We start from the raw sequence: 27995 nt of genomic DNA on the forward strand, positions 1-27995 counted from the left end.
GGGTAAAATAGGTGCCCTTTAAAGCTAATTAAATTATGGTAAGCTATTTAGTATGACTCAGTTTCACTCTTGCAGGGGAGCCTACACAGTTTTCAATAAGCTACTGTCTAAAACATGTTAAAAATATGCAATACCCATGGTACTCGATGATACATCGAGATCTTATAGAGGGGCTGCAATATAAATTATTTACAGCATTGTTAGCTTTAATCATTCACCTCTTCAATTTTACAAATCCTCTAAGACCACAATTTTAGCTAAAACCTTCTATAATGTTCTACAAGAGAAAAGTCATCATGTATCTGAGGGTGAATAAATATAGCAAATATAATATTTTTAAAGGTGAACTATCCCTTCAAGGCTAAAAGATTCATGCTAAAAGCTAAAAACAATATTGATTTCATGAGGACTTTCACTAAAAGATGCTTTTATGGTTTTCATTAACTAAATGTTCTCATGATGTTTTACATTAATCTAGTGTTTTCTATAGAAAAAACTGTGCCAGCAGGGTTTGAATGAATGAACGTCTGTCACAGCTTGTTACTAGTCATAACTCTTACTTGAGAATAAAAGAATAAAAAAAGCCCTGTGAAGAGCACTTCAAAAAGCTCAAGGTCATTTATACGTTTTTGGGCAATGATGGTCTTTTCATTACTGTTTTAAGTGAATGTCGAAGATCTTGACAGTTTTTAGCCTGTAAGGAATCTTTACACCATCAGACCAAAGACCTTGAGGTATGGAACTCACCCTCTGAGTCTAGACTGATCATATTTAATCAATTTGCATGACTTCTGCCTCAAAAAATGGCATATGCAAGAAATGTATTCTGGTGACAACCTACTTCTATAGAGAAATTTGTTAATGCTAAAACATGTTTTACCATTTTCTTCTAAAAAATAAGAACGCTTACGAGGATACTTGGTTGAACAAATAGAGGGAAATGCCTTTTTTGAATATCATTGAATATCATACCCCCCTTTTGCAGTGTGTAGTTGTTTGTAAATGTAAAACAGGGGTGTCCAAACTCTGTTCTGGAGGTCCGGTGTCCTGGAAAGTTTAGTTCAAACCCCAATCAGTTACACCTGTGCCAGCTAATGAAGCTCTTACAAGGCTTTTTATAAACAACTTGCCTTAATACAGCTGCAGGAATGGAGCTAAAATTTTCAGGACACCAGCTCTTCAGGACTGAGTTTGGACACCCCTGATGTAAAATGTCTGCAAAGATTTTTAACGTTCGAAGTGTGTTAAAATCAAAGTTATTTCTTAAAACAGAATAAAGCTGATTCAGAATAATCTATTCCTATTTTATTTCCTTAACTGATGGTGTCCTGATGTAAAACAATTAAGTTAAAAATGTTTTTTTTTACAATTTTAAGTTAATTGATTGAACATAAAAAATTAGGTTGTCCCTCCAAAAATAAAAAAAGTTGTTTCTGCTAATTTTAAATAAGTAACAGGCAGTTACTTTGAGTGCTGGCTTCTCACAATAAAGGCCAAATTGGACCTGTCCTCAAACATTTTAGATGATTCATGTTGTCAATATATTGTTAAGACAAAAAATTTGTCATTTTCCAGAAATCCAAAACAAGCTGTTATAATCACTGAGGCTGCAAAATAATCTCTTACTGCCATCATATCAGCACTTTTTTGAGAACACATAACAAAAATCCAGCATTTTCAGTGGTGACTAATCTAAGCAGCTCTTCCTGGCCATTGCGCTCATAAGCTCATCAAAACAATGTTTGATTGCTTATAATTTACTAAACTTACCACTAAAAAATGCTAAGGTTGTGCTTGTGGTAAAGGTTTGGCTTGATCAATGAGCTCTTCTAATGCTTTATCATCAGACTCGTGTTTAAATTGATAATGTAAAGTCATTACTATACCACAATCAATAGACAAATCTCTAAATCTGAAATTCTATCATAATAAAGAGCTTTTGATTTAAAAAGGCACTATTAGAGGTCAACCAATCACAACAGACTAGGCCATCAGACCAGGATAGGAGGGATTTACAGACAAGGGGTCTAATTTATAAAATTTGTGTAGAAACCTTGCTAAAATTATTGTATAAATTTGTATTTATTTATTATTGATTATGGCTATATAGTTTTTTAAAGTCAGTAAGTACATTTACATGGACAACAATAATCCGATTTTAAATCGATTAAGACAATACTCTGATTAAGAGCCTCCCATCTAAACAGCGGTTTTTAATTACCTTAATGTCATAATTATACTAAATGAAATCAAATTAAGACATGGGGAGCATGCCGTTTTTAGTTGCATTATTGAAGTCCAGTTCAGACATGTAAACACCTTAATCAAACTATTACCGCTGTGTAGGATTTTCACCGCATTTTGTGACAGAATAGTCTATACACATAATGCTGTTTGACACTATTCTCTGCATCTACCAAGTCAGTGAAGGACCACAGGTACCAGCATCACAAAATGCAGAGAGTTTTTCCCCATACGGCGTGTGGTTTTAAAATTCCAAAACAACACTCTTCCAGCAGTGCATACTCGCATCCAATATCTTTTTTGTCACGGCGGTCATACATTCCATATTCAGTTCCTGAATGAAAGTGCCAAACTGCAGTTAAAGTCGACAAATTAAAAAATTTACTTTGGAGGAAGTGTGGATAGCGTGGTGATGCAATAGCATTAATCAAATTATGTGCTATAACATGTAAAACAGGATCATGAAAGGAACATTCAAAAAGCAACTCGTAAACACCTTAATCATATTATTGTCTCATTCAGATTAAGGCAATTTATTCGATTACTGCTGTCCATAAAAAACATAGTCAATGTTTAAGTTAAATCTGCTTATTTAGTGTATAGTAAGGGCTGCGCACATTCTCCAATTAACTTATTATTGTGAAGTGGACATGCACACATTTGCTCACCCATTTTGTGCATACACCACATTTATAAAGAGATGCAGATGTTGAAACGAAGAGTTTAAAAGTAAATGTATATTGTGATAAAATGAAAGGGATATTTGTTACCATTCTTTAAGACCTCCCAAACAAAATGAAGAATTTAAAACTGCTTCACCTTTTCCGCTAGCCATCCCAGGTGTCGGATCTCTCGACTCCCAATGATGCCGTGTCGGCCCGCATGTTCTCGTAGTTCACTGATGACTTTGTTGGTGAGGTTTGTGATGACGGATTGCATGAGAGTGAACCAGGTCTGGGCAGAGGAGCTGTCTGTATGTCTCATCACTATTGTGTTTTTAGCATCAGAGGAGTGCAGCTCCACCTGTCTGAAACACAATGACAGAAAAGAAACATATTAACCTTCTGGTTGAATTAATAACAAGAGTAATTTCACTGACCAATCAAAGACCTTTTCAAGAAAAAAAAAAAGACAATTCTCAATATGTAATTCCTTCATGATGATCGTGGGCTTTCACACACTGGGGAAGGCATGCAGCCAAAACGTTTGTGGTTATACGAGTACGGTGAATACTCAATGAGTATAGATCATGGCCTTTTGAACAATGTCGTTATCAATGTCGTACAGATCACAACGCACGGTTCGGAACACACGTTGTCTGCGAATATTTTTTTTTTTTACTTGTATATCAATCCTAAATTTGTCCTATCCTAAATCCTAAACTCGTGTCATTCAAATCACATGTCTGTAAGCTGATCCTGTCATGTGATCTGCATCATGCAGCAAACTACAAGCCTCGAAGTGTTCGACCTAATGGCCGCGTTTTTAACTCCGCCCTCACCTTCGCTCGACTAATCTTGTTGGTTGTCGGCTGCAGCCGTGGTTCATATCGAACGCCCCTATTATGTGATTCGAACCATGAGATTTGTGATCTGAGTTACACCACTAGCTCCTTACATCTATTATTTATTTATTTACTCACTCTCTTATCAACAGGTGGCTACCATTTACCATCATTCTTCAGAATTGCATTTAAAAGAAGAAACTCAAAAGCAAAATGATGACTATTTGTGTTTGTTTGTTTGTTCGTCTGGCTGAACAATCCCTTTAACAAATAACGTATTGTAAATGTGTGAAGTGTTACAAAACATGCTTGTTATAGTAGAGAACGATGTGTTTGATACAGTAATGTTTCCCTCCATATTCAAAATAGAAAATAAATCCACAGATTATAAAATAATAATTCACTACTTCTACCGAAGAAAACATAGTAGTTAAATGAGTTAAAAACTGACTTCAATTGAAAGACAGCGGAGCAGACCGAGCCTAAAAGAGCTCTGAAGTCAACATGAATATCCAGCAGAATATCAGACACAGCCGCTCAAACAGAACCATACATCAGCTCAGCTCAGGCAGTTTACTGTGATAAATGCTCCACTCATACATCATCTAGAGTAAAAGTCTTAACCTTACACTCCACAATATCATTTTCAGGTGCAGCGTGTAGCTAAAAATAGATCTAGTTTCATGAAGACAGAGGGTTTGGAGGGGTCTAGGGGTTGGGACAGATGGAGCTGATGATGTGTTCGCAGCAGACTGGAGGAAAGAGCTTTTTGGATGAGGCCCAATTTGCTCTGCCCTTTAAGACTATAATTGGGAGAATTTCACAACTAATGGTGATGTCTGTGTCCAATTTAGGAAGTGAATTTCTCAATGCCTTTTGTGGTCAAAAGAGATCTCACTTGGGTAGTGCGCAAAACTTCTGAATGTTAACCTTAAAAATAAACCCTTTGGCATGTTTACACTGAGGTGTCAGAGATAAGGGCAAGACTAGTCCCAGGTTCAAGTAACTGCAAAGAGTAAATGTGCAGCTCTGGACCGAAGAAAACATTTAGATGAATGTGCTGCAGACTAACATTTGACAACAAGTTCTACAGATGGTGGCACAAACACCTGATCTGGAAAAACTGCACATTTATTTAATACGCATTTTAGTCTATTAAATGTACATATAAAAGCCACTAGACTGTAGCATTATCAGCTTTGTTGTATTCTTCATTCATATGAAATAAAGTGTCTGCTAGAATGAATCAATGTAAAGCTTGAGCTGGGAGATGAGGATATAAATACACCAGTCCAGGCTCATTGGCATTATGTTGGTTAGCCTACATTTTTGCAAAACATAAAATACATTGCTCCGGGTACGCTTCGTTGTTGACTCTTTGCATTTCTTAGGGCTATGAAAAGCCCAAGCTCACACACACATAGATCTGACAGCCTTCACACACACATAGACCTTGAGCCTTCACAGATCAACAGGGGAGAGCCTAGGTGCACCGGTCACTGAATCCAGCATACGGGCCACACGTTCTGTCTTTATATTCTGCTCTGTGTTTGTCATAAAGTCATCTGAGCTCAATGATCAGGTTTGTATCAAAATCCAAGGGCAAATCTGCGCCCTCAGAGCGGTTTGTCATAAACTTTTCATCGATTATTTTCCCCGCCACTGACAGCAAGAACGAACACAGAAGCGTTGATGCTACGTGTTCAAAAGAATCTAAAACGCCAAATATGATGAATTTGTGTCGCATTTTCTAAAATAATACATTCTGTATCTAGCTTTTCACTTGTACTGTGGCTCTGAACCATCAAAACACCTCTAAAAAAGGCTTTTTCGGACAAGACATATTTGTACACATGTACATTACTGTAACACGTTTTATTCAAGAACATATGAGCTGGTTTTAGTCCTTAGCTCTTTCATTTCCATTTTGTTTAAAATATATTTAACTTGCTTGTTGATTAAATCCCATTTTGTTATTTAACCTTTTAAATTTTATGCAACAGTCAATTTGAATGTTAATTTGCTATGAAGAAAAGGAAATATTGTATTTTTTGCATGCTGCTTTTTGTGAAATCGTGAATATAGGTTTATAATCACCTTGCAATTTTAAAATCATAGCTTTTTTGCTTTGAGTATAGGCTATTCATTTCAAAAGAGTGGAGTTTCAGCTTTTATGAAGTTTGCTGTATAAAAATAAAACATTTTGAATTATTTATAATTATTGGCCTATATATATCGGCTATCGGCCTTCAAGTCTGAAGAATTATCAGTTATCGGTATCAGCCAAAAAATCCATATCGGTGCACCCCTAAACTATTTACTAGGAGCATGTCTATAGCGCCAATTTGGATTAGTCAATTAACTTAAGTTGCATGTTTTTGGATGGTGAGATGAAAGTGGGGGAAACCCACGCAAGCACAGAGAGAACATGTGAACTCCGCACGGAAACGTCGACTGGCTTAGTAAGGACTAAAACCAGTGACATTCTTGCTGTGGGGCAACAGTGCTAACCACCGGGCTGTCGTGCCACCCATCTAGGAAAGGAGCAGGAGTAGGGGAGAAAGGGGGGATTATTTAAAACTAAGATGACTATGGTATGAAACTTGGGTTATTTTTGGAGACTTTGGAAATTATCTGATTGGTGAATCATTAATTGGATAATGCGGGACCAGCCGTGAGCAATCATAAGCACATGATCCTCTCGAAAATAGTTTATAAATAAACTTCACTTATGGAGAAAATTAAAAAGCACTGCAGTGTTGGTCTAATAGTAATAGTAATAGTTGGTGGAAATAGTCTACTGAAATGTGTATATTCCATACAAAATAAGATGATGATTGGTCAGTTCTTGTCACTTGTTAGGTGATTAAGAAGATGTTTTTAACTGGGGGGCACTTGGAAGGCACGAGTGCCTACTCCCAATTGGCACATGCCTCCATTGAAAAGATGGAGGCTTTCCGTTTTCCGCTATGAAAAAGATGCTATGTAAACGGCCGCCATCATTTGCGATCTCCAGCAGTTGATCTTCTCGCGTAGACATGCTGGATTTAACTCATTTGTTGACAGATGGGTCGTGGATCTATTCCTTCTTCACAAAAAAAGCTTTCCAATGACATTTTGCTACCCTATGAGTTAACTTTTGGCACTCAAGTAAGCGAACTGAGATAATACGGTAATTTTTCAAAATTTTTCAAAAGATTATTCAGACTCAGATAATAAATAAAGTGGAAATAATTAATGACTTCTTGTGCGGCCCAGTACCAATTGATCCATGGACCTGTACCGGTCCATAGCCCAGGGGTTGGGGACCACTGACCAAGCAAATCCCTGACCTTAGCCCAGGCTAATTGAAATAACACGCCTCACTCTACCTTTTTTTTTTTTTCAAAAATACATTGCTCTGTGTGCGTTTTGTTGCTTAGATGACAAGTCCACCCAGAATGAACAGACTGTTCAGTAACAAAGTTTTATTAACCTCATTTTTCAAACTTCAAATCATTGTCACTTAAAACAACCTTTAACTAAAAAAGAAGTAACATTGTTGGACTGCAAAATTTAAAGTTTCAAGTTTCAGAATCAAAAGCTGTCAAAGCAGATATCAGAGCCTTATAATGCAAATTGATAGTTTAAATAAACAGCTATGATTCACAAGCTACAGATGATGTTTGTTAAAATAGAGATTCGCACAACTGTAAATCAAATACAAAAGCAAATACAGCTAATACAATTAATTATTTTATTTTTATTTTAAATAATCTTAACACATGAATGGCATATTTTGAATTGATAAACACAGATAAATATGTAATCAACTAATAAAAAAATCTAATAATAAATACGTAAAAATAAATAAATAAATTGGCTAAAAGTTACTCTATGTAAGATTTTTTTCTTTTTAATAAAAGTATGTCAAGGCCCATTTGAGCCATATTTATTAAATTAATTGTTAGGGTTCTGTTTCAGTCACAACAAAAATGCATTTACTTTCAGTGAACCTAACCCATTTACCATCAATATCCCAATAAATGTGTCAAAGAGGACAAAAAGAAGATGACCTAAATTTAGTCAGTTTCCAAACACAATGTGTCAAACCAAACAAGAGCATCAATGAAAAAGAACAGATGGAGAGGTCACTGACACATCTGTCATAGAGGAACATCTCCATTCCCCAAATCACCAGCCACTCTCGCTCCAACCAAAACAACTCCATTTAAAGTTCCACTCTGGAGCATCAGAACACCAACGACAACAGTGGAAGAAAGACACATTCTACTTCTATTCCAGATGGATTTGCTTTAGGAATTTGACAGGAATCCTCTCCCAGTTTGGCACTTGAGGTAAGCCGTGTTGATAGAGCTCTGCATGAGCACCACAGTGATGGATGGACTAGAAGACATGGGACACAATCGTGTAAATTGAAAACAGAGCTAGAGGGTAAGAGCTGAGGACCTGGCAGCCGGTCTGTCGAGAGCTTTTGATTGGCAGCACATGGCAGGAGAGGATGAGTCTTACGTCTGACTGTCTACCCCTTCAGTTTATCAGGCCACGTATCTCTCTGGCTACAAACCTACGCCATGTATTTAAGTGATATTTTCAGAACAGGAACGCTCCTGTACCGAATATTAATACAGCTGTGATTCTGTCATGAGAAATTTGACCGTGTAAAACATTCATAAAAAAGCAAATATCAGACCTTTTGGAACACTCCTTGACCAATCAGATTAAAGAATTGATGTAAAAGTTTGTAGCTCTGGTGACATGACGCAATTCTGGCGTATATATTTCCAGGCAAAACACTTGTCAGTTTTAATTTTAAAACAGCATTTTGGAATGAAATTGCTCCTTACTTTTTCCTGCAACTCAGAAAAACAATCTCTGCCTAAAAGACACAATGTGACTACACATTTTGGTGGTATTCGTACTTGCAGCCTTGCAGTCATATTAAAGGACCTTGACAAATGGAAATGATAGGTATTACATATCATCATCCACTCCACACTAATTTTCCTTCGGCTTTGTCCCTGATTATCAGGGGTCACTACAGTAGAATGAACCGTCAATTATTCCAGCCCAACCAGAAGCCCTTCCAGCTATAACCCAGTACTGACAAACACTCAGTTTGGCATACGGCCAATTTAGTTCATCCAATTCACTTATACCGCATGTCTTTGGATTGTGGGGGAAACTGAAGAAACCCAGAGGAAACACGGGGAGAACATGCAAATTCCATACACTGAGTCCCCGTCACTATACTGCGGCACTAGGACACACACAGACTGCTGGCCTCACTAACACCACTTCCAGCAGCAACCTTTCCCATGTCGTCTCCCATCCAGGTACTGACCAGGCACAGCCCTGCTTAGCTTCAGTGGGCGACCATGTAACCGTACGTTCACACCGAAAGCGGCGAGAGCGTCCAAGGTCGCTCTGGCCGCCCTGGTGACAACGCTGTCTGCCTTCTGCTCCGGCGGCGAGAGCGTCAAAACTCGCTTCATTGATCTCGTACTTAAAGGAGCCGTTGCAGCATATCAGTTACATTCCTGCATAAGACATGCTTTTAGCGTGAAAATGTTGTGCACTTCTTATCAAATTCATACAACAATGGAAGATCAAGTTGCGTGTGGTGTGGCTTTGCTCTATTTATCCAATATGTGTCCATATGTTTGAAATATCCTGAAGCAGCAGTGCTGTTTTGTACTGTCACATCGCGTGAGATTCCCGCTTTTTAAAGATAAATTTATATAACATTAATGCACATCAGTAACTCGCCAGTCACTTATTTAATGTATGTTCCTGTAGGAAAACATTGTAAATAATTGGAAATCCGGTGACCGCAATAATCAAACCCTTGGGAACAACTGTAGTCGGAACCGACCAGATCTGTGTTCCCTGAACTGCTATCAAGCGACGGACGCCGAACCGCGTCATAGCTCATTACCATAAAGCTGACTTCATTTCAACTCTCCTCGACGCTCACGCCAGCGAAGACGCGCCACGCTACTCCTCGCCGCTTATCGTCGCCTATCGCCGCCGGCTCTCATTGAAAATGAATGACTTCCGGCTACTTTGACGCTCTTGCCGCTTTCGGTGTGAACGTACGGTAAGAGTTGCAGAGAGCTAGCTGCAGGCTAGTATGTATATTTGGAAAAACTGTTTTTTGACCACACTTCGTTATTATTGTTCATTTATTAGTTTGCTGGAAATAAGAACTGAATTTAGAAGTAGTTTTAAAACAAATCTTTGCGCTTAACAAACAAAATTAATTATTGATTCATTCATTTTCTTGTCTGCTAAGTCCCTTTATTAATCCGGGGTCGCCACAGCGGAATGAACCGCCAACTTATCCAGCACTTTTTTACGCAGGGGATGCCTTTCCAGCCGCAACCCATCTTTGGGAAAGAAATTATGTATAGGCTAATGGATGTCTGTGCGTACAACACAATTCCTTATCCACAAAAGTGAAAGTAATTTAGGAGGCTAATTCTCTCATTCTTGAGCTATAGATGGTCTGTTTAACTGTTTTCTCGCTAGTGAAGCATTTAGTTTTTCCACTTACAAAGTCTGCCATGTGAATAGCAAATGTGCTATGGCATGAAGCAACTGACTCTTAAAGAGAATGGGAGACGAAACTCTGATTGGTTTATTCTCAAAACACACCTATAACTCATTAGGAGAATAGGCTCAACCCTGTTAGACCATGCGCCACAGCGCAAAGGAGATTTTTCCGTCCTTAAAATAGTAAAAGTGTATTAGACACGCCCTTAGTTCTTTTGCGCCCTGCACTTAGAACTTTGTGCCTGGATCGTCAAAATAGAGCCCAATGTCTTAAAGGACACCTATAATCAAAATTAACTTTTATAAGCTGTTTGGACAGAACTGTGTGCAGGTATAGTGTGTCCACTGTCAAACTGGAGTGATAGAAACACAACAAGTGTCTTTATAATATTTCCTGATGTTAAAATAGGACACCTTATACATACCTTCCAACAACTGATATTCGAACAGCTTTCATTTATTCCATTCTTTTTTGCTGAATATTATTGAAAACAATCACATTGTATTATCATATATACAACAGAGTAAACATAATTATTTTCTTCAGTTAATATTTTAACAAATAAATAGCATGACTAATATATCCAGATGCATCCAAAAAATGTAGCTACTAGCTAACAATGTTTATATATTATACTATATACTATACTAAACCTGTCTCATCTGCCTCATAGCTAACTTACCTGAACTGTCTCCATCACTGCTCTTATCAAAAGTCTAATCTACATCATTCTAATGGTCACTAAAACCCATCTCAGCCAGTTCTGTCCTTTTCTTGTTTTACTAACCATAGAACATGGTGGTGCTCGCTAATACACTGCTCCCTGTATTCATATCTATTCAAAAGTAGTATTGCCATTAAAACTAGATTTTATCCTAATGCAAATGCCATTAACACATGACTAATCAACATTATATTACTAGCATTTATGTTGTTATTGTCACGAATCAAGACAAGGAGGATCCAAATGCGAGTGTTTTAATGAACAGAGCACACAAAAGTTCAAACAAAAGAGAGCCACAGGCCACAACGATGACATCAAACAGACAGTGGATGATACTGGGAGACAACAGTAAGGAACAAGGACAAACAAGGACAACAACGGACTGATAACCAGCACATACCACAGGAGGAATTATATAGCCAGCCAAATGAGGTTCAGCTGGAGGATGATAAGTCAGCTGATGACATCAGCTGATCCTAGCACGCTGTCAACACAAAAGGTAAACAAACACACACCCTCACACATGACAACACACAAGGCATGATACATAACATACAGGAGGAACACACAGATCCATAAACCGTGACAGTACCCTCTCTCCTAAGAGCGCCTCTTGGCGCTCCCAGAAGAGTTTACCTGGCGATTGTAATCATCGATGAGAGAATGATCCAATATGTCCCTTGCAGGAACCCAACTCCTCTCCTCTGGACCGTAACCCTCCCAGTCCACCAAGTACTGGAATCCTCGTCCCCTCCGTCTCGAGTCCAGAATGCGCTTAACCGAATAAACCGTCTCCCCTTCTACGAGACGCGGCGGGGGGGGGGAACCGGAGTGGGCGGATTAATGGCCGTATGAAAAACGGGCTTCAATTTAGAGACATAAAAAACGGGATGAATTCTCCTGTACGCTGGAGGAAGTTTGAGGCGGACTGCCACCGGACTAATGATCTTGGTGACAGAAAACGGGCCAATGAATTTAGGTCCAAGTTGTTGCACACGCTACCACACGCATGAACAGACATGATGATCAGATGGTCACCATCAGTCGCGCTGTCCAGGCGCTTGTCACTCAGACCTCTGATCTCACAACACGGTTGCAACGTCTTCATGCTGTCGGTCTTCAGCAGCCTGTTGCAACTAACCTTAGTCCATCTATGCCGGTTCCTGAGCGAACAGCTGGATTTTCCGAGCCTCGCCTTCCACCTCCAGCGTTCTACTCCGGAGAGCCTGAGTTTTGTCGAACCTTTTTAGCGAAGTGCTCATTGTACTTTTCCCTGCAGCCTTCCTCGTTTTCCACGGAGGAATCGAAAGTGGCGTCTGTCATCACGCTTCTCACCGGGAGAGCGGCGCAAAGGGGAACTGCTGTGTGGGAGAGGAAACTCCCATGCTGCTCTTCATTTGACACCTTTTCGACAGAGCTTAAAAAGGTATTCGATCGAGGTTTGGCGGGCAGAGAGGCGGCACGGGCGCTTACAGAGTTGCAGCAGGGGCAACGGAGTGTCGCTGACTACTCCATTGAGTTCCGCACCCTGGCGGCCGAGAGCGAATGGAACGCGCAGGCGCAGTGGGACGTCTTTCTCCATGGGCTGGCAGACCAGATAAAGGATAAAATATTCACCCTGGATCTTCCTAAGACCCTCGACGAACTCATTGATCTGGCCATTCGTGTGGATTCTCGTCTTCAGCTCAGGGAGAGAAACACACGACGCACGCACGCTCTGGTGAGATCACCTTTTCCGGCTGTCACGGTAGTTCCGGGGCAGGAGGCCACGCCCCTCGCGGATCCCGAAGGCATGCAGATGGGCCGCTCTAGGCTGTCGCTGGAGGAAAAGCGCAGACGCCGCAGCGAGGACCTGGTGTTTCACAGCGGTGGTGTTGATCACATCGCGATTCAGGGTAAAAGCCAGAGCCCGTCAGTAGAAAAGAGTTTACTGACGGGTGGAGTATCTTTGAACAAATCTTCCCTTGCAGCTACTGTTTTGAATGTTATGTTGGAGTGGTCATCTGGCAATTTTAGTACTCAAGCAATTATTGACTCTGGGGCGGAGGGAAATTTTATTGACTCTGCTTTAGTGAAAAAACTCAGACTTCCTGTGATTTCTCTCTCCCAACCTATATCTGTTCATGCTCTTAATGGTTCTTCTCTTCCGTCCATTACTCATTCAACTGGTCCAATAAGACTGATCACCTCTGGTAACCACTCTGAAATTATTCATTTTTTTTTAACAGAAGCTCCTGTCACTCCAGTAGTCCTTGGGCATCCTTGGCTGGTAATACACAATCCACATATTAACTGGAGACAGGAATCTGTAATATCTTGGAGTGAGAGCTGTCATGCTACGTGTTTGTTGTCTGCCTGTTCTTCTGTGTCTCGTTCTGTTTTTCAGGAAGAACACGTGGATCTGTCAAACGTGCCCAAGGAGTACCTCGACCTGAAGAGAGTGTTCAGTAAGTCTCGAGCTGCTTCTCTGCCTCCACATCTTCCCTATGACTGTGCTATAGAGTTATTGCCAGGTACGTCTCCGCCTAAAGGCAAACTTTATTCGCTCTCTGTTCCAGAGAGGGAGGCCATGGAGAAATATATTTCTGATTCTCTAGCAGCCAAGATCATCCGCCCTTCTTCATCACCAGCAGGGGCGGGGTTTTTTTTCGTGAAAAAGAAAGATGGCTCCCTCCGTCCTTGTATAGACTACCGAGGGCTGAACGCTATTACGGTAAAGAATACATATCCTTTGCCGCTGATGTCTTCTGCCTTCGAACGTCTGCAGGGGGCATCCTTTTTCACGAAATTAGACCTCCGCAACGCTTACCATTTGGTCCGCATTCGAGAAGGCGATGAATGGAAGACTGCCTTTAATAACCCCAGGGGGCACTTCGAATATTGTGTTCTTCCTTTCGGTCTGTCCAACGCCCCTGCAGTCTTCCAAGCACTCGTGAATGACGTGTTGAGAGATATGCTAGATCAGTCCGTTCTGTCACGAATCAAGACAAGGAGGATCCAAATGCGAGTGTTTTAATGAACAGAGGACACACGAAAGTTCAAACAAAAGAGAGCCACAGGCCACAACGATGACATCAAACAGACAGTGGATGATACTGGGAGACAACAGTCAGGAACAAGGACAACAACGGACTGATAACCAGCACATACCACAGGAGGAATTATATAGCCAGCCAAATGAGGTTCAGCTGGAGGATGATAAGTCAGCTGATGACATCAGCTGATCCTAGCACGCTGTCAACACAAAAGGTAAACAAACACACACCCTCACACATGACAACACACAAGGCATGATACATAACATACAGGAGGAACACACAGATCCATAAACCGTGACAGTTATTGTTACAACTTAAAAGTTCACGGCTGACCTTGCTAGCTAGCTAATTTACAAAACACTAATTTTATGAAAAAAAAATTGTTGTGAATATGTCATAACTTACTGGAAGTGATGTCTCAGATTTGTTTGTAGATCTGACATAATCTGATCCTTTGTTTTGATTGACATTTTCATTTGCATTCAGCAACTACTCACAATAAATCCCAGTCCGTCAGAAATAGTGCCACAGAAAAACACAACATGTCATGTGACCAAAGCACATCACTGGCTACAAGGTCTTCTCTTTCCAACAAAAAAAATCTTTAAAAATCTTTAAAAAATTAACATAAATATCATTTTGCCATATGGCAACACCATGCGGTAGAGGGTTAAAACAGGGCCAGGGCATGTTTAAAAAATACAGTAAAATCAGTGTAATTCTTAACCGATATAATCACCACAGCTGCATGGTGTCAATAAACGTTAATATGTGTGTATGTGTACTGCAAACGGCATTTGTGTGAACAAAAACGACTACATTGTATTCAGACAATAAAATGGGCCGATTCTAGAGGCTTTAATAAACAATCTGATGGGTATTTTAAGCTAAAATTTTACAGACACATTCTGGAGACACAAAAGGCTTATCTTACATTTTGTCAGGATCCACCCCTTACAGCCCTGTCACTCCTGTCTGTGTTTAATGTCTCTTTGTTTGTTTTGTGTATTAGCACATGGCTGTCTCTTTTGTTGTGTTGGCCATGTGCTCCTCTTGTCCTGCCTCCTTGTTTTCCTATGCCTCGCCCCCTTGTTTAGTCCTTGTTTGTCTAATTATGTTCACCTGTTCCTTGTGCTATCTACTCCCTTTATATGGAGTTCATTTTCCACTTGTCTTTGCCAGTTCGTCATACTATCTTTCATGTGCTTGTCTAGCTTATCTTGTTTAGTGCATGATAGAGGTTTTTTATAGTCTAGTTTTGTTTCATTTGTCTAGTCTAGTACAAGTCTTTTTGATCTTTATCTTGAATTAATTTATCCTTTTGATTCGGTTAATTTATTATTTTTTTCTTTCAATAAGTTTGCTGTCATTTTCAACTTTATTTCTGTTTGCAGCTCAAGAATAATTTCAAGCTGTCATTTTGGTATTTTTGTGATCCTTAGCCTCAGTCTAGCCCTAGTCTTTAGTTAATTCTTTTTTTTTCTTTTTTTTTAAATTCCTGTTCCTGTGTTTTGCTTTCTGTTTTATTTCTAGTTATAGCTTATTTCTTTAAGCCTTTTGTTTAAGTTTCAGTAGTTTCATTTAGTTCCTTATTTGTTTCATCTTTTTTTGAGCTCTCAATTCCCCTCTTAATTATTTCTCATTTACTTCTAGTTTGTTTTTTGCTTGCTCTTCTTTTTAATTTTCTTGTTTCCCCAGCTGTCTAATCCTGTTGTGTTGCTTGTGTCACTTCCCCCCTGAGTCATCGCAGGTTGTGGATCCCCTTCCCATGATCGATCTGTTTGCCACCCATGTCCATAACCAGAGGTTCGGTTAGCCAACTTTTGACTGCTTTTTTGACAGTTACTCGATTGGTTTTACTATCTAGTTTGTTACTTCAAGAGGAAAACCCTGAACCACCATCCAATATCTTTTCTCAGCCACACAGCCTTCTGTCATATCTACATGTCAAAATAAAAGCCTGATTAAACTGCTTGTCCTTAATATTCTTATCCAACTGTGTTGGATAAGAATATTAGATGTTATTTCTACACTAATATTTGTTTCATAGAAAAACACCATAGACACCACTGATTGGGCTCTTGGTGTCCAATATCCTCATCTTTGAAAACTATTGACTTTGACTTTCACAAAATACATGAATACACATATAAAAATATTTACAATGAACTTAATGATTGCTATCAGGATGTGAAGACACTTTCAACCAGCAAAACTATGCAAAAACCTATGTTATCTCTCGCTTTAATCACCATATATAGACACCCAGGACCCTATGTCAAATTTCTAAAAAAAATTTCTGATTTTATTTCTGACTTACTAGTCAAAACTGATAAAATGCTAATTGTAGGTGACTTTAACATCCACATAGATGACTGTCTTATGGAATCGAGGTTATTGACGTAGACATTAAACCACAAAGTGATGATATTACAGATCACTACCTCTTACTATATAAGCTGTGTTTACCTGAAATCAGCAAACCCGCTCCAATACTCCGCCCTAGTAGAACTATTGTTCTGTCAACTAAAGATGAATTTAAAAATAACTTACCTGATCTCTCTCTATTTCGTAATGCACCCGCAAACTCAAATGATCTTGATGTAGTAACCAGCAGTATGGATGCCATCTTCACTAGCACACTAAATACTGTGGCACCCATCAAATTAAAAAAGGCTAGAGAGATTAAAACTATACCATGGTATAAAAGTCATACTTGTGCGCTCAAAACAGCAACCCGCGCCCTGGAACGTAAATGGAAAAAAACTAATTTAGAGGTCTTTAGAATTGCGTACAAAGACAGTATGTCCAGCTATAGGAGGGCTCTAAAATCTGCCAGGACCGAGCACCTGCGCAAACTGATAGAAAATTATCATAACAATCCTAGATTTTTATTTAACACCATCTCTAAATTAGCAAATAATCGGTCATCCTTGGAACAAACTACTCCACCGCAAATTAGTAGTGATGACTTCATGAATTTTTTCAGTAATAAAATAGAAGGCTTTAGACAGAAAATAGGAGATGCCAAACTTTCTGCACCGGCTTATACTCCAAATCCTGTAAATATTTCATTGAATCATAAAAATAACCTACACTGCTTCAAAATCATAGAACACGAAGAGTTAGTAAAAATTATAAATAGCTCTAAACCAGCTGCGTGTATGCTGGACTCAATTCCAACAAAACTACTGAAAGAGCTGCTACCTGCTATAGGAGAACCTCTTCTTAACATTATCAACTCTTCTTTATCTATAGGCCATGTTCCAAACTCTTACAAGCTAGCTGTTATTAAGCCTATTATTAAGAAACCACAACTAGACACCAACAACTTAGCTAACTATAGGCCTATTTCAAATCTTCCATTTATGTCTAAAATACTAGAAAACACTCAATTATGCTCTTTTCTGCAGACGAACAATATTTTTGAAGTGTTTCAGTCAGGTTTCAGGGCTCACCACAGTACAGAAACCGCCTTAGTGAAAATAACCAACGATTTACTCTTAGCTGCTGACCGAGGGTGCGTCTCGCTATTAGTTTTACTCGATCTTAGTGCGGCATTTGATACCATTGACCACAATATCCTCATAAATCGCTTAAAGTCTACAGGTGTCCAGGGACAGGCTCTACAATGGTTTAAGTCATACTTAACTGACCGCTACCAGTTTGTGAATCTTAATGGACAGCCTTCACAAATCTGCCCAGTAAAGTATGGGGTGCCTCAAGGATCAGTTTTAGGCCCTTTGCTGTTTACAATTTACATGCTACCTCTGGGAGACATTATTAGAAGACATGGGATCAGCTTTCACTGCTATGCAGATGATACTCAATTATATATTTCAACTAAACCTGACGAGACGTCTGAACTTTCTAAAGTAACTGAGTGTATCAAAGACATCAAAGACTGGATGACCAACAATTTTCTTCTCTTAAACTCCAACAAAACAGAATAATACTTATTGGGCCTAAATCTTGCACACAGCTGATCTCGCAACTCAATTTACAATTAGAGGGATACAAAGTTAGCTTTAGCTCTACTATAATAGATTTGGGTGTCATATTAGACAGCAATCTAACTTTTATAAACCATATATCCCATGTCACAAAAACTGCCTTCTTTCATCTGAGAAATATCGCTAAATTACGAAATATGCTATCCATCTCAGATGCAGAAAAGCTAGTCCATGCTTTTATGACTTCGAGACTGGATTACTGTAATGCTCTATTTGCTGGCTGCCCAGCATCCTCTATTAACAAACTTCAATTAGTACAAAATGCAGCAGCCAGAGTTCTGACCAGGTCTAGAAAATATGATCATATCACCCCAATTTTATCCTCCTTACACTGGCTGCCTGTTAAGTTTCGTATTGAATTTAAAATATTACTTCTCACCTATAAAGCTCTAAATAATCTAGCTCCTGTTTATCTAACCAACCTTCTGTCTCGCTACAAACCAACTCGCTCTTTAAGATCTCAAAATTCAGGGCTTCTGGTAGTACCTAGAATAGCAAAATCAAGTAAAGGAGGTCGAGCCTTCTCTTTCATGGCTCCTACACTCTGGAATAGCCTTCCTGATAACGTCCGAGGCTCAGACACACTTTCCCAGTTCAAAACTAGATTAAAGACCTATCTGTTTAGTAAAGCATACACTCAATGCATCACCTAGCGGGTTCCACACTGGCTTCTGCATCTTGCTTATATACACTATGAACAGCAGCTACGCTAATTATTCTCTTTATTCTCTATTTTCACCAGGGGATACTCATCCCGAGGTCCTCAGATTATGCGGAGTCACTGATTGGATCCAAGACCAGCGACGTGATGATCCCAAGGATTCCATATCCGGGACCAGGCCATATCCTGAGCTGCTGCTGCGCTGATGGTCGTGGGGAGTGGAGAACATGAGTCTGATTCCAGCGACGTTCCAGGACAGACGAGTCTTCGCTGAGGCCATCTTCCAGCCTAAACCACGACGAATGAAGCTCTGCACAAGACTTTTAGCCAGCGGAGAAATTAAAATGGTCGTGCCCAACTGAGTCTGGTTCCCTCAAGCTTTTTTTTCTTCACTCCCATCAGGTGAAGTTTTTTTTCCCTCTCCGCTGTCGCCACTGCCTTGCATGGTTCAGGATTGGTAGAGCTACGCATCGATGAATTTGCTCTTCAGTGTTTGAACTCTCAGTAATGATTAAATCACACTGAACTGAGCTAAACTGAACTGAACTGAACTTAAACACTAAAACCTGAACCACACTGTTCCAGTTACTATGACCATTTATGTGAAGCTGCTTTGACACAATCTACATTGTAAAAGCGCTATAAAAAATAAAGCTGAATTGAATTGAAAAAAACTAAAATATATCTGTAAAAAAATAAATCGGCTATTGCATATGTAAATTCAATACAAGTAAATATCTGAAACAATTTAATTCAGGAAAACATGAAACAGTTTTCACATGTGACACTAACTGATGCTGGTTCAACATGTCAACTGGCTAAAAACCCACACACCACACACAAAAATAAATGTCACACATTGACCACACCAAAAAGAAATTTTTTTTAAAATGACAGATACTCGACAAAGCCCAACTGTCACTTTGGTTTGTCAGGAACTTAAAGTACAATATTCGTAGAGCTGTGAAAATGTGTTTCATTTATTGATATTCGCGTTTAAATCGATTCTGAGCTTAGTTTTAAACAGCAGAAGGCGTTCTAGATTCCTTTTTTAACATACACTCAAATGATCATGAGGAAGAGCACTTGTGGGTTTAGCCAAGTCATGTAAGTTGGCTCTTATAAAATTAGTTGTAAACATCTAAGTACCATCGCTGTTTAAATTGCCTTAAACCTTTCCGAACTTTACTTATAATTATTTTAATTTCAAGGCGGTATTTTTAAGGAATTGGATGCAAGCAGAATACGGCTGTTTGTAAGACATACAGCGCCATCTGCTGAAGAAAACTCGATTAGATTCTCTCAAACAATTTTCACAGCTCTACAATATAGCAACATTTTGCATTCTAATTTCTATCCTCCTAATAGAATTCTGTTTGACCTGACATTTCTGAAGTGAAATATTTCCTCACAGAGAGATCCCATCAGATTTCAGTCAGCCAGGTCTTTTTGTACTGAGCTACATCAAAAAGAAAAGTAATTAGAATGCAGTTTGTTAGATATTTCCACAGCATGCTGACACAAAGCCGTACAGTGTTTTAAAAGGGATGTGACTCGTTCCGTCTGCCATGACTGTCAAGCAGTTTAGCTCTGGTACATCATCTTTTAACACACTTCCTGTGTAATGTTATGGTTACTCTCACAAACCACAGCATTCGTATCTGTGACAACAAAAAGATTATATATGCAAAAAATGCGCACAAAAAAAACAGCCGTGTGGTTGGTGGGAAATTTTACTGCTTGAGAGGAATTGCTTTCAGCAACACAGAATAAAAGATCTGAGATTGATGTTTTATCTAGAATCCTTAAATGTGTTTGGTCAAGTGTTAAGTTTGTTTATACATCAAGAGTTGTTCATCTGGATAGTGCAGGTTTTGAATGATGACTATGATGATATTAACTGAGTACACATTGTACTTGTTATGCAAGATAACTACAATTCATACATATACAAAAAATCAGATCATTCTCTTAATATTTAAATATGCATACATATTTTAATATGACATATTACAGTTTAATGCCACAGTTTGGGCACCCCTGGTGATTTTAATAGTTGCAAGCCATAGCCTGCTGGTCCTTCAAATTAGCAATTTCATTCAGATATATTTTATAGCCTAGGGAAAAAGCAACATTTCAGTTCTGACATAACACAGTGCATCCGGAAAGTATTCATAGCGCTTCACTTTTTCCACATTTTTTTATGTTACCGTCTTATTCCAAAATGAATTAAATGCATTTATTTCTACACACAATAACCCGTAATGACAATGTGAAAAAAGATTTTTTTAAATTGTTGCAAATTTATTAAAAATAAAAAAACCTGAAAAATCACATGTACAAAAGTATTCACAGTCTTTGGTCAATACTTTATTGAGGCACCTTTGGCAGCAATTACAGCTTCAAGTCTTTTTGAAAATGATGCCACACGCTTGGCACACCTGTCTTTGGGAATTTTTGCCCATTCCTCTTTGCAGTACCTCTCAAGCTGTATCAGATTGGATGGGAAGTGACTGTGTACAGCCATTTTCAGATCTCTCCAGAGATGTTCAAGGGGATTTAGGTCTGGGCTCTGGCTGGGCCACTCAAGGACATTTACAGAATTGTTGTGAAGCCACTTTATTGATATTTTGGCAGTGTGCTTTGGGTCACTGACCTGCTGGAAGATCAGTCTCAAGTCAAGAGCAATGTTGCAGGTGTTCATTCAAGATCTCCCTGTACATTGCTGGATCGATCTTTCTCTCTATCCTGACTAGTCTTCCAGTTCCTGCTGCTGAAAAACATTCCCACATCATAATGCTGCCACCACCATGCTTCACTGTAAACATGATATTAGTCTGGTGATGAGCGGTGCTTGGTTTTCTTCAAACATTGTGGTTTGACATGCACTGTCAACCCTGGGACCTTATATAGACAGGTGTATGCAGTTTCAAATCATGTCCAATCAACTGAATTTACCACAGGTGAACTCCAATTAAGCTGCTGAAACATCTCAAGAATGATCAGTGGAAACAGAATGTAGCTGAGCTCAATGTAGAGCTTCACGGCAAAGGCTTTGAATACTTCTGTACATGTGATTTTTTCAGGTTTTTTATTTGTAATAAATTTTCATTTTGGGGTATTGGGTGTAGAATTTTGAGGAAATTCTTTAATAAATTTTGGAATAAGGCTATAACATTAATATAATGTGGAAAAAAAGTGAAGTGCTGTGAATACTTTCTGGATGCACTGCATTTAACCAACAGATACAATGCAATTTAAATAATAACAAAAACAGACAGGTGCAAACATTTGGGCACCCCAACAGACTAGTGACATCAATCTTTTGTACAGCCATCTTTTTCTAAAATAACAGCCTGTAGACGCTTCTTGTACTCAAGGATAAGTCTTTGTATTCTTGCTGAAGGCATTTTGGGCCATTTTTCCTAGCACAATTTCTCCAGTTCAGTCAGGTTTGATGGGTGCCGAGTGTGAACAGCCCTTTTCAAATCAATCCATTTATTTTAGATGATGTTTAAGTCTGGGCACTGGGATGGCCATTCTAGAACATTGTCTCGTGTCTGAGCATGAATTCCTTGATAGATCTGGAAACTGTGTTTTGGGTCATTGTCCTGCTAAAACATTCAACCTGAGTGATTTCTGAGCATTATTCTTCAGAATTTGTTGATACTGGGTGAAATCCATGCAACCTTCAACTCTGACAAGGTTTCCAGTACCCCTGCTTGCCACACATCCGCACAGCATGATGGACCCTCTACCATATTTTACAGTAGGGAGCTTGTTCTTCTCCTGGAACGCTGTGTTCTTCTTCTGCCATGCAAAGCGCCTATAATTGTGGCATCCGTCCACAGTATATTTTTTCAAAATGATTCAAGCTTGTCCAGATGAGCCTTTGCATACCTCAAATGACTCTTCTTGTTGGCAAAATGCAGAAAAGGCTTCTTCTGCATCACTTTCCATTAAGCTGTTCTTTTTGAAGAGTGCTCTTAACTATGTACAACAATGTACAATGGCATTATCAGCAGCAAGATGTTCCTGGAGCTCTCTGGAGGTGGTATGTGGTTTGACTGTGACCATTCTAACCATTCTTCACCTTTGCCTTTCAGATATTTTTCTTGTACTAGCACATTATTCCTGCACAAGAACTGTTCATGTGGCCTTCCATTTTCTTACTATATTTCAGACTGTGGAGATAGAGACTTTAAACCTTTGGGATACCCTTTGGCATCCTTCTCCTAATTCATGTATAGGTGAATTATTCTAGTTTTTAGGTAATTCGGAAATTCTTTTGAGGTACCGATGTTGCTACTTTCTGGTTCAGCAATCAGCAATCTACTAGCAATCAACTATCTTAAATAAGGACAAGCACAACAAGCAATCAACTATCTTAAATATACTTTTTCATGATTGGTTCCACCTGATTTAGGATTGTTGAGGTTCAGTGAGTCACTCAGATCAATTTTTTTGTGTTGTTATCAATCAGAATTGAAGTGTCTACAGGTTTTGAAATCCATACAATAAACTTTTGCACAGCCTACTTTTCAGTTTAAGTTTAATTTCACACATCTCAATACTGCTACACTACATATTTCTGTCTGAAAAACATGACATTGTCTAGCTTTCTCTGAAAACCTAGTGGCATTTAACTGTGATCTCTTATAAAGAAAGCACATTATTATACAGCCACAGAAGGATGTCCAAATTTTTGCATAAAACTGTATGTCACATATCTGCTGGGATGTGAATATGAATTAAAATCTTCCAGATTATATTTTAGACATATTGCCACCTTTGGCATCAAGTACAGTCTGACAGGAAACAGTAACATTTTGTACAGTAAAAAAAAAAAAAAAAAAAAAAAAAAAAGCCAAATCTGCACACCAGTAAACAACAGTAAGATTGCTAATGTTTTAAAAGGAGGAATTCTGCTCACAAAGGCATTCATTTCAAAACTACAAAATTACAGTAAAAACAGAGTTAAATAGTGAAAAATTATCATTTCAAATAAATATTTTCTTATTAAATGTAGTTTCAAATTTAATGTATTCCTGAGTTTTGAATGAATTTTCATCATCCTTACTTCAGTCTTCAGTGTCAAATGATTCTTCTGAAAACTTTTATAATATAATAATGATTGTTACAGTTATCATAGTTCAACAGTATAGTGTTAAAGTACATTTGAAACTACATTCAATAAGAAAATAGTTACCTAAATTGTAATAATATTTCACAGTTTAACTGTTTTACTGTGTATTTGATCAAATAAATGCAGCCTTGGTAATCAGAATTACCTTCTTTTAAAAAAGTAACACATCTTAGTATTTTTGGACACAGTGTGTGGGTTCCATTTTTGTTCCCATTTAAATAATATCAAACCTGGGACTTATTTTTTTGGATTACTGTTTGGCTTCATGTCCTGTGTTTGATTCAGAGTGATTTTTTGGCTTTTTTTTTTTTTAGAAAAAGCCCAGCTCAAGCACTCTAGTAACACAGTAAAACTTTGAAGTCATTGTTGACATGGTCTTTGATGTCATCCTCCATCACTTCTGAAGATATGAAGGTTCATCCACTGACAAGCAGAGGACACTAGCACTCTTTAGACATCAAACATGACGAAGTGAGCGACCAGCATAAAGCATTTGTTGTGTGGAGTGCATTACCAGGGCCGTCACATTCACCCTCTGAATAATGAGAATCCTTACTGCTCACGCGGAGACGGCATTACAAAAAGACTGTCTTGAATTTTTCTCATCAGTTTCTTCACCATCTTAAACAAGTGAAAGATAATACTGTATCAGTTAATAACCTAATTCACACTGTAGTGTAACGTATAGTGCAAACCAAATGTTCTCAATGTCTACATAAAAAGGTCCAAATTGGAATTTTTATTAGGGTCAAAGGTTCTGAACAATTGATATTACATATTTTGTTTTTATTAAAAATCCATTACATGCATCACAAATCAAAACTATTTATTTTTCTTTAAAAAAGGGGCATTTGCATTCTAAACATTAAAAATAACGCAAAGTGTGGCAAAACCACTAATATAAGTGCATTTTTTTTATAAAACACAACAAAAGGTAGGTCAAAAAATATATATAGTATCTGGATGCAACCATGATGATGCAAGCTGAGATTGCATATCTCAGAGATGCAATATCAGACAAAATGTACTCAATGAAGCTTGTGACGTCACTGTGAGGGGTGTGGTACGATGTGGGTATTAAAAAGCAATGCATGCAGCTCAGCTTGCAACTGCAGCAGGTCTGGATCCCTGTCCAGAAAATAAGGACAATACAAAGGGTGTGCAATGAAAACTTCAGGGGCCTCATGAACAGAGACTTGCGTTGAACTCATGCTAAAACATTATATACGGACATAGTTGTAAATCTGCGTGTGTAAAAAATTCAGACCCATAAAACACTGCGTATGTGGAATCCCACGCATATTCTCTTTGTACATCCAAATTAACGTGAAACTGAGCGCACGTGCACGAGCGCAAACCCCTCCCTGCATCCTCCCATGATAAATATGGTAATGACTACTTGTGCTCTTTTCAGAGGTAGACCAGAGAAATGGAGTTATTTGCAAGTTTTTCCTCTAGAATTAATAACAAAAGAAAAACAAAATAGAGTGGGACAGTTTAACTGACGCGGTTAACGCAGTGGAGTTTGAACATCGCACTATGAGTGAATTAAAAAAGAAATGGTCCGATGTAAAGATGTAAAATTTTGTAGTGTCTATTTAGGCTATTTAAGTGCAAATAGCACACCTAGTTTGAATGAGCTAGCTGAGTGATTCCCGTCCATCAGCGTTTAATTGACTGAGACAACATAACTAAAGAGAGCAGCAAATAGCAGCGTGAGTGGTGTAGCTCGTAAAGCGTATGTTTTACACAATCGATTATGAACCCAGTTCGAATCCAGCGTCTGATGAACTCATTCTTCTTTTTCCCCTCACTACATATAAGATTTTCCTACTCTTCGTCATGAGGAAGACAAGTAGGACTCATTATTAAGTGTGTATATTATGAAAAACTCAGATTGATAGAACTGAACTGGATTGGAGAGGTGTTATCCAAATCATATGCATTATAAGTTAGTAAACATTAAAAACACCCTTAAATATAAATTTTAGTACTGCTTCAGTGAACCTGAACAAGTATATTAAAATCCATTAATTTTCACTAGTTGTATTAGAATTTTTTTCAAAGTGTGCTTTAAATGCTTTAAAAATAAGCTAAATCTCTGTAGACTAGTAATATATTTACTGTATATCATTTATTTTTAAAATGCAAGCAAAACATTATAGATTAATTTTATTTAAAAATATGATATTAATCTTATTTTTTAATTCAACTATAGGGATGCGCGAGGTAGAGGGCTACAAGACATTGAGCCCAGGGGCCTCCGCTCTTATCAAGGCAGTGCCACTGGCATTTCACCTGCCTAATCACCTGCTCTACAACTGACCGAGTGCCTGCCACCTTGGAGCCTCATCCCAACCATGTGCTTTGTGAGGATGAATTAATCATGTGTTGACCAAGCCCATTTTGCTACAATATTTGTTAAGCGCATTTGAGCATCACATATTATCTGCACAATTATTAAATGGAAATGTTCCACCCAGAGAGGGTGAACCAAATACACAAGAAAAGGAAGCAAGAGAAGGAAATGAGGATGCATAAATAAGAACTGAGAAGCCCCAGCATGTGTTTCTCACACACATGGACCGCATCTGTCAAAAGTGACAACAGCTTTCGCTAAGGTCTTTCAAAAGAACTTTAGGTCTTGCATCACAAATAGACACTAGCAACCAAAGATGCTTCTGCAACCCACCAGTTGAGCAACTGGGCAAGAGCATCCTATAGATTTTATTCTGTAATCAGGCCTGTATTCAAACAATCTGGTGAAAAATACTGCAATATTTATTAGGGCTGCGACTAACGATTATTTTAATAATCGATTAATCTGTTGATTAATTAATAAATCGGATAAAAATAAAATAAAAAGCATAAATTTTTAACGCTTTATTCAAAAAGTCTCATCCCTGAGCTGTTATAATAAAATAAAATAAAAAACTAAGTAGCTTTGTCCGGTTTTCAATCCAAATATTTAAAAAAAAATAATCACGATACATGAAATAGCACAAGAAATTATGTCTTGTTTTCTGAATAAAAATAAATCCTCAAAATTAAGTGATTGCTTAAAACAAGCAAAACTATTTGCCAATTGGGTAAGAAAAATAATCTTAATGAGATATTATCTCAAACAGAAGTTTTAAGCATCAATTTATTTTCTCATGCCATTTTTCTTCTTTTTTTTTGACATATGGATTGCAAAATTACTAAGTAAGCTTTTTTTTGCAGTGTAGCTATACATGACACAGATGGAAAAATGAAAAATCCAAAAAAGGCTAGTGAATCAAAACGTGTATTTAGTCTTGCAATGCAAAGTAACTGCACCACCGCTGCTTTACTGTTGTTAACCCTTTCACTGGTGAGTTTAATATATTCTATCTGGAACTGAAAGTGAGTTTTGTTAGGCGACCATTATTTTAGAACGTTCACATTTAATGTTTCTGTAGTGACGTGACATGTTTGTCACGTGACACACCGCAGGATTTTTCTGTTTTAATACAAAATATTCACACGCTTGCTCATTATATTAACTACCTGATATTCCAATTCACAAAAAATGTGTAAGTGAGTGTTTTTTTTAGTTTAAAAGACATATAAATCGTGATCTATATGGTGAGATGGGCATCGCCATGTTTACTCGCGGCCACGTGTTTGCCTCATTCATAAAAGCAGGACACGCAGGATTCAAACGTAAATTCACTAGTTAATCCTGCATGCAAGCAAGTGGCTGTCCAGCTGGGAGAAGAATAGTTTGAACTTTATTGTTCCTTTTAATATGTGTATCTGATATGAATAATACACATTGACAAATTATATTTGAATGGATTGTTATGCTGTGTTCAAACCAGACACGGAACGCTCGGATAAATCGCGCTATTCGCGCGTAAATAGCCGCGTGAACATTTGAGTTTACTCGCTTCATACGCGCGTCAAACCCCGCTTCATTCGCGTGTCAAATTCACATCAGAACAGACGCGGATTCGCTTGATGGGCAGGGCTTCTGTCTGCCCGAAGACTCTAGCTTCATAGCTAAATGGCTAACATGAATTTTATGAAGAAAATAACTAGTGTAATAAGTGTTTATGTGCTTTATGAAGACTGAAAAACAGCGTCGA

General features: G+C 38.3%; 1 protein-coding gene and 1 long non-coding RNA gene across 5 annotated transcripts in view; one reads left to right on the forward strand and one right to left on the reverse strand.

Annotated features, from left to right (window-relative positions):
• sntb1 (syntrophin, basic 1) overlaps positions 1–27995 on the reverse strand; it is a 91374-nt gene that overhangs the window by 35358 nt on the left and 28021 nt on the right. For all 4 annotated transcript variants that reach the window (XR_015510376.1, XM_087285583.1, NM_001002175.1 and 1 more), the window contains 1 exon segment: positions 3064–3271. Coding sequence is in view for 3 of the 4 variants with exons in the window: in XM_087285583.1 (XP_087141709.1) it covers positions 3064–3271 (208 nt within the window). In the remaining variant the exon portion in view is untranslated.
• Positions 6840–15071, forward strand: LOC147840214 (uncharacterized). Its single transcript, XR_015511181.1, has 3 exons — positions 6840–9134; positions 9854–11237; positions 14368–15071. It is a non-coding gene; the product is annotated as an uncharacterized LOC147840214 (long non-coding RNA).

The sequence above is a fragment of the Danio rerio genome, chromosome 16 (genome assembly GCF_052040795.2).
Source record: "Danio rerio strain M-AB ecotype USA chromosome 16, GRCz13ab, whole genome shotgun sequence".
Classification (NCBI taxonomy): domain Eukaryota; kingdom Metazoa; phylum Chordata; class Actinopteri; order Cypriniformes; family Danionidae; genus Danio; species Danio rerio.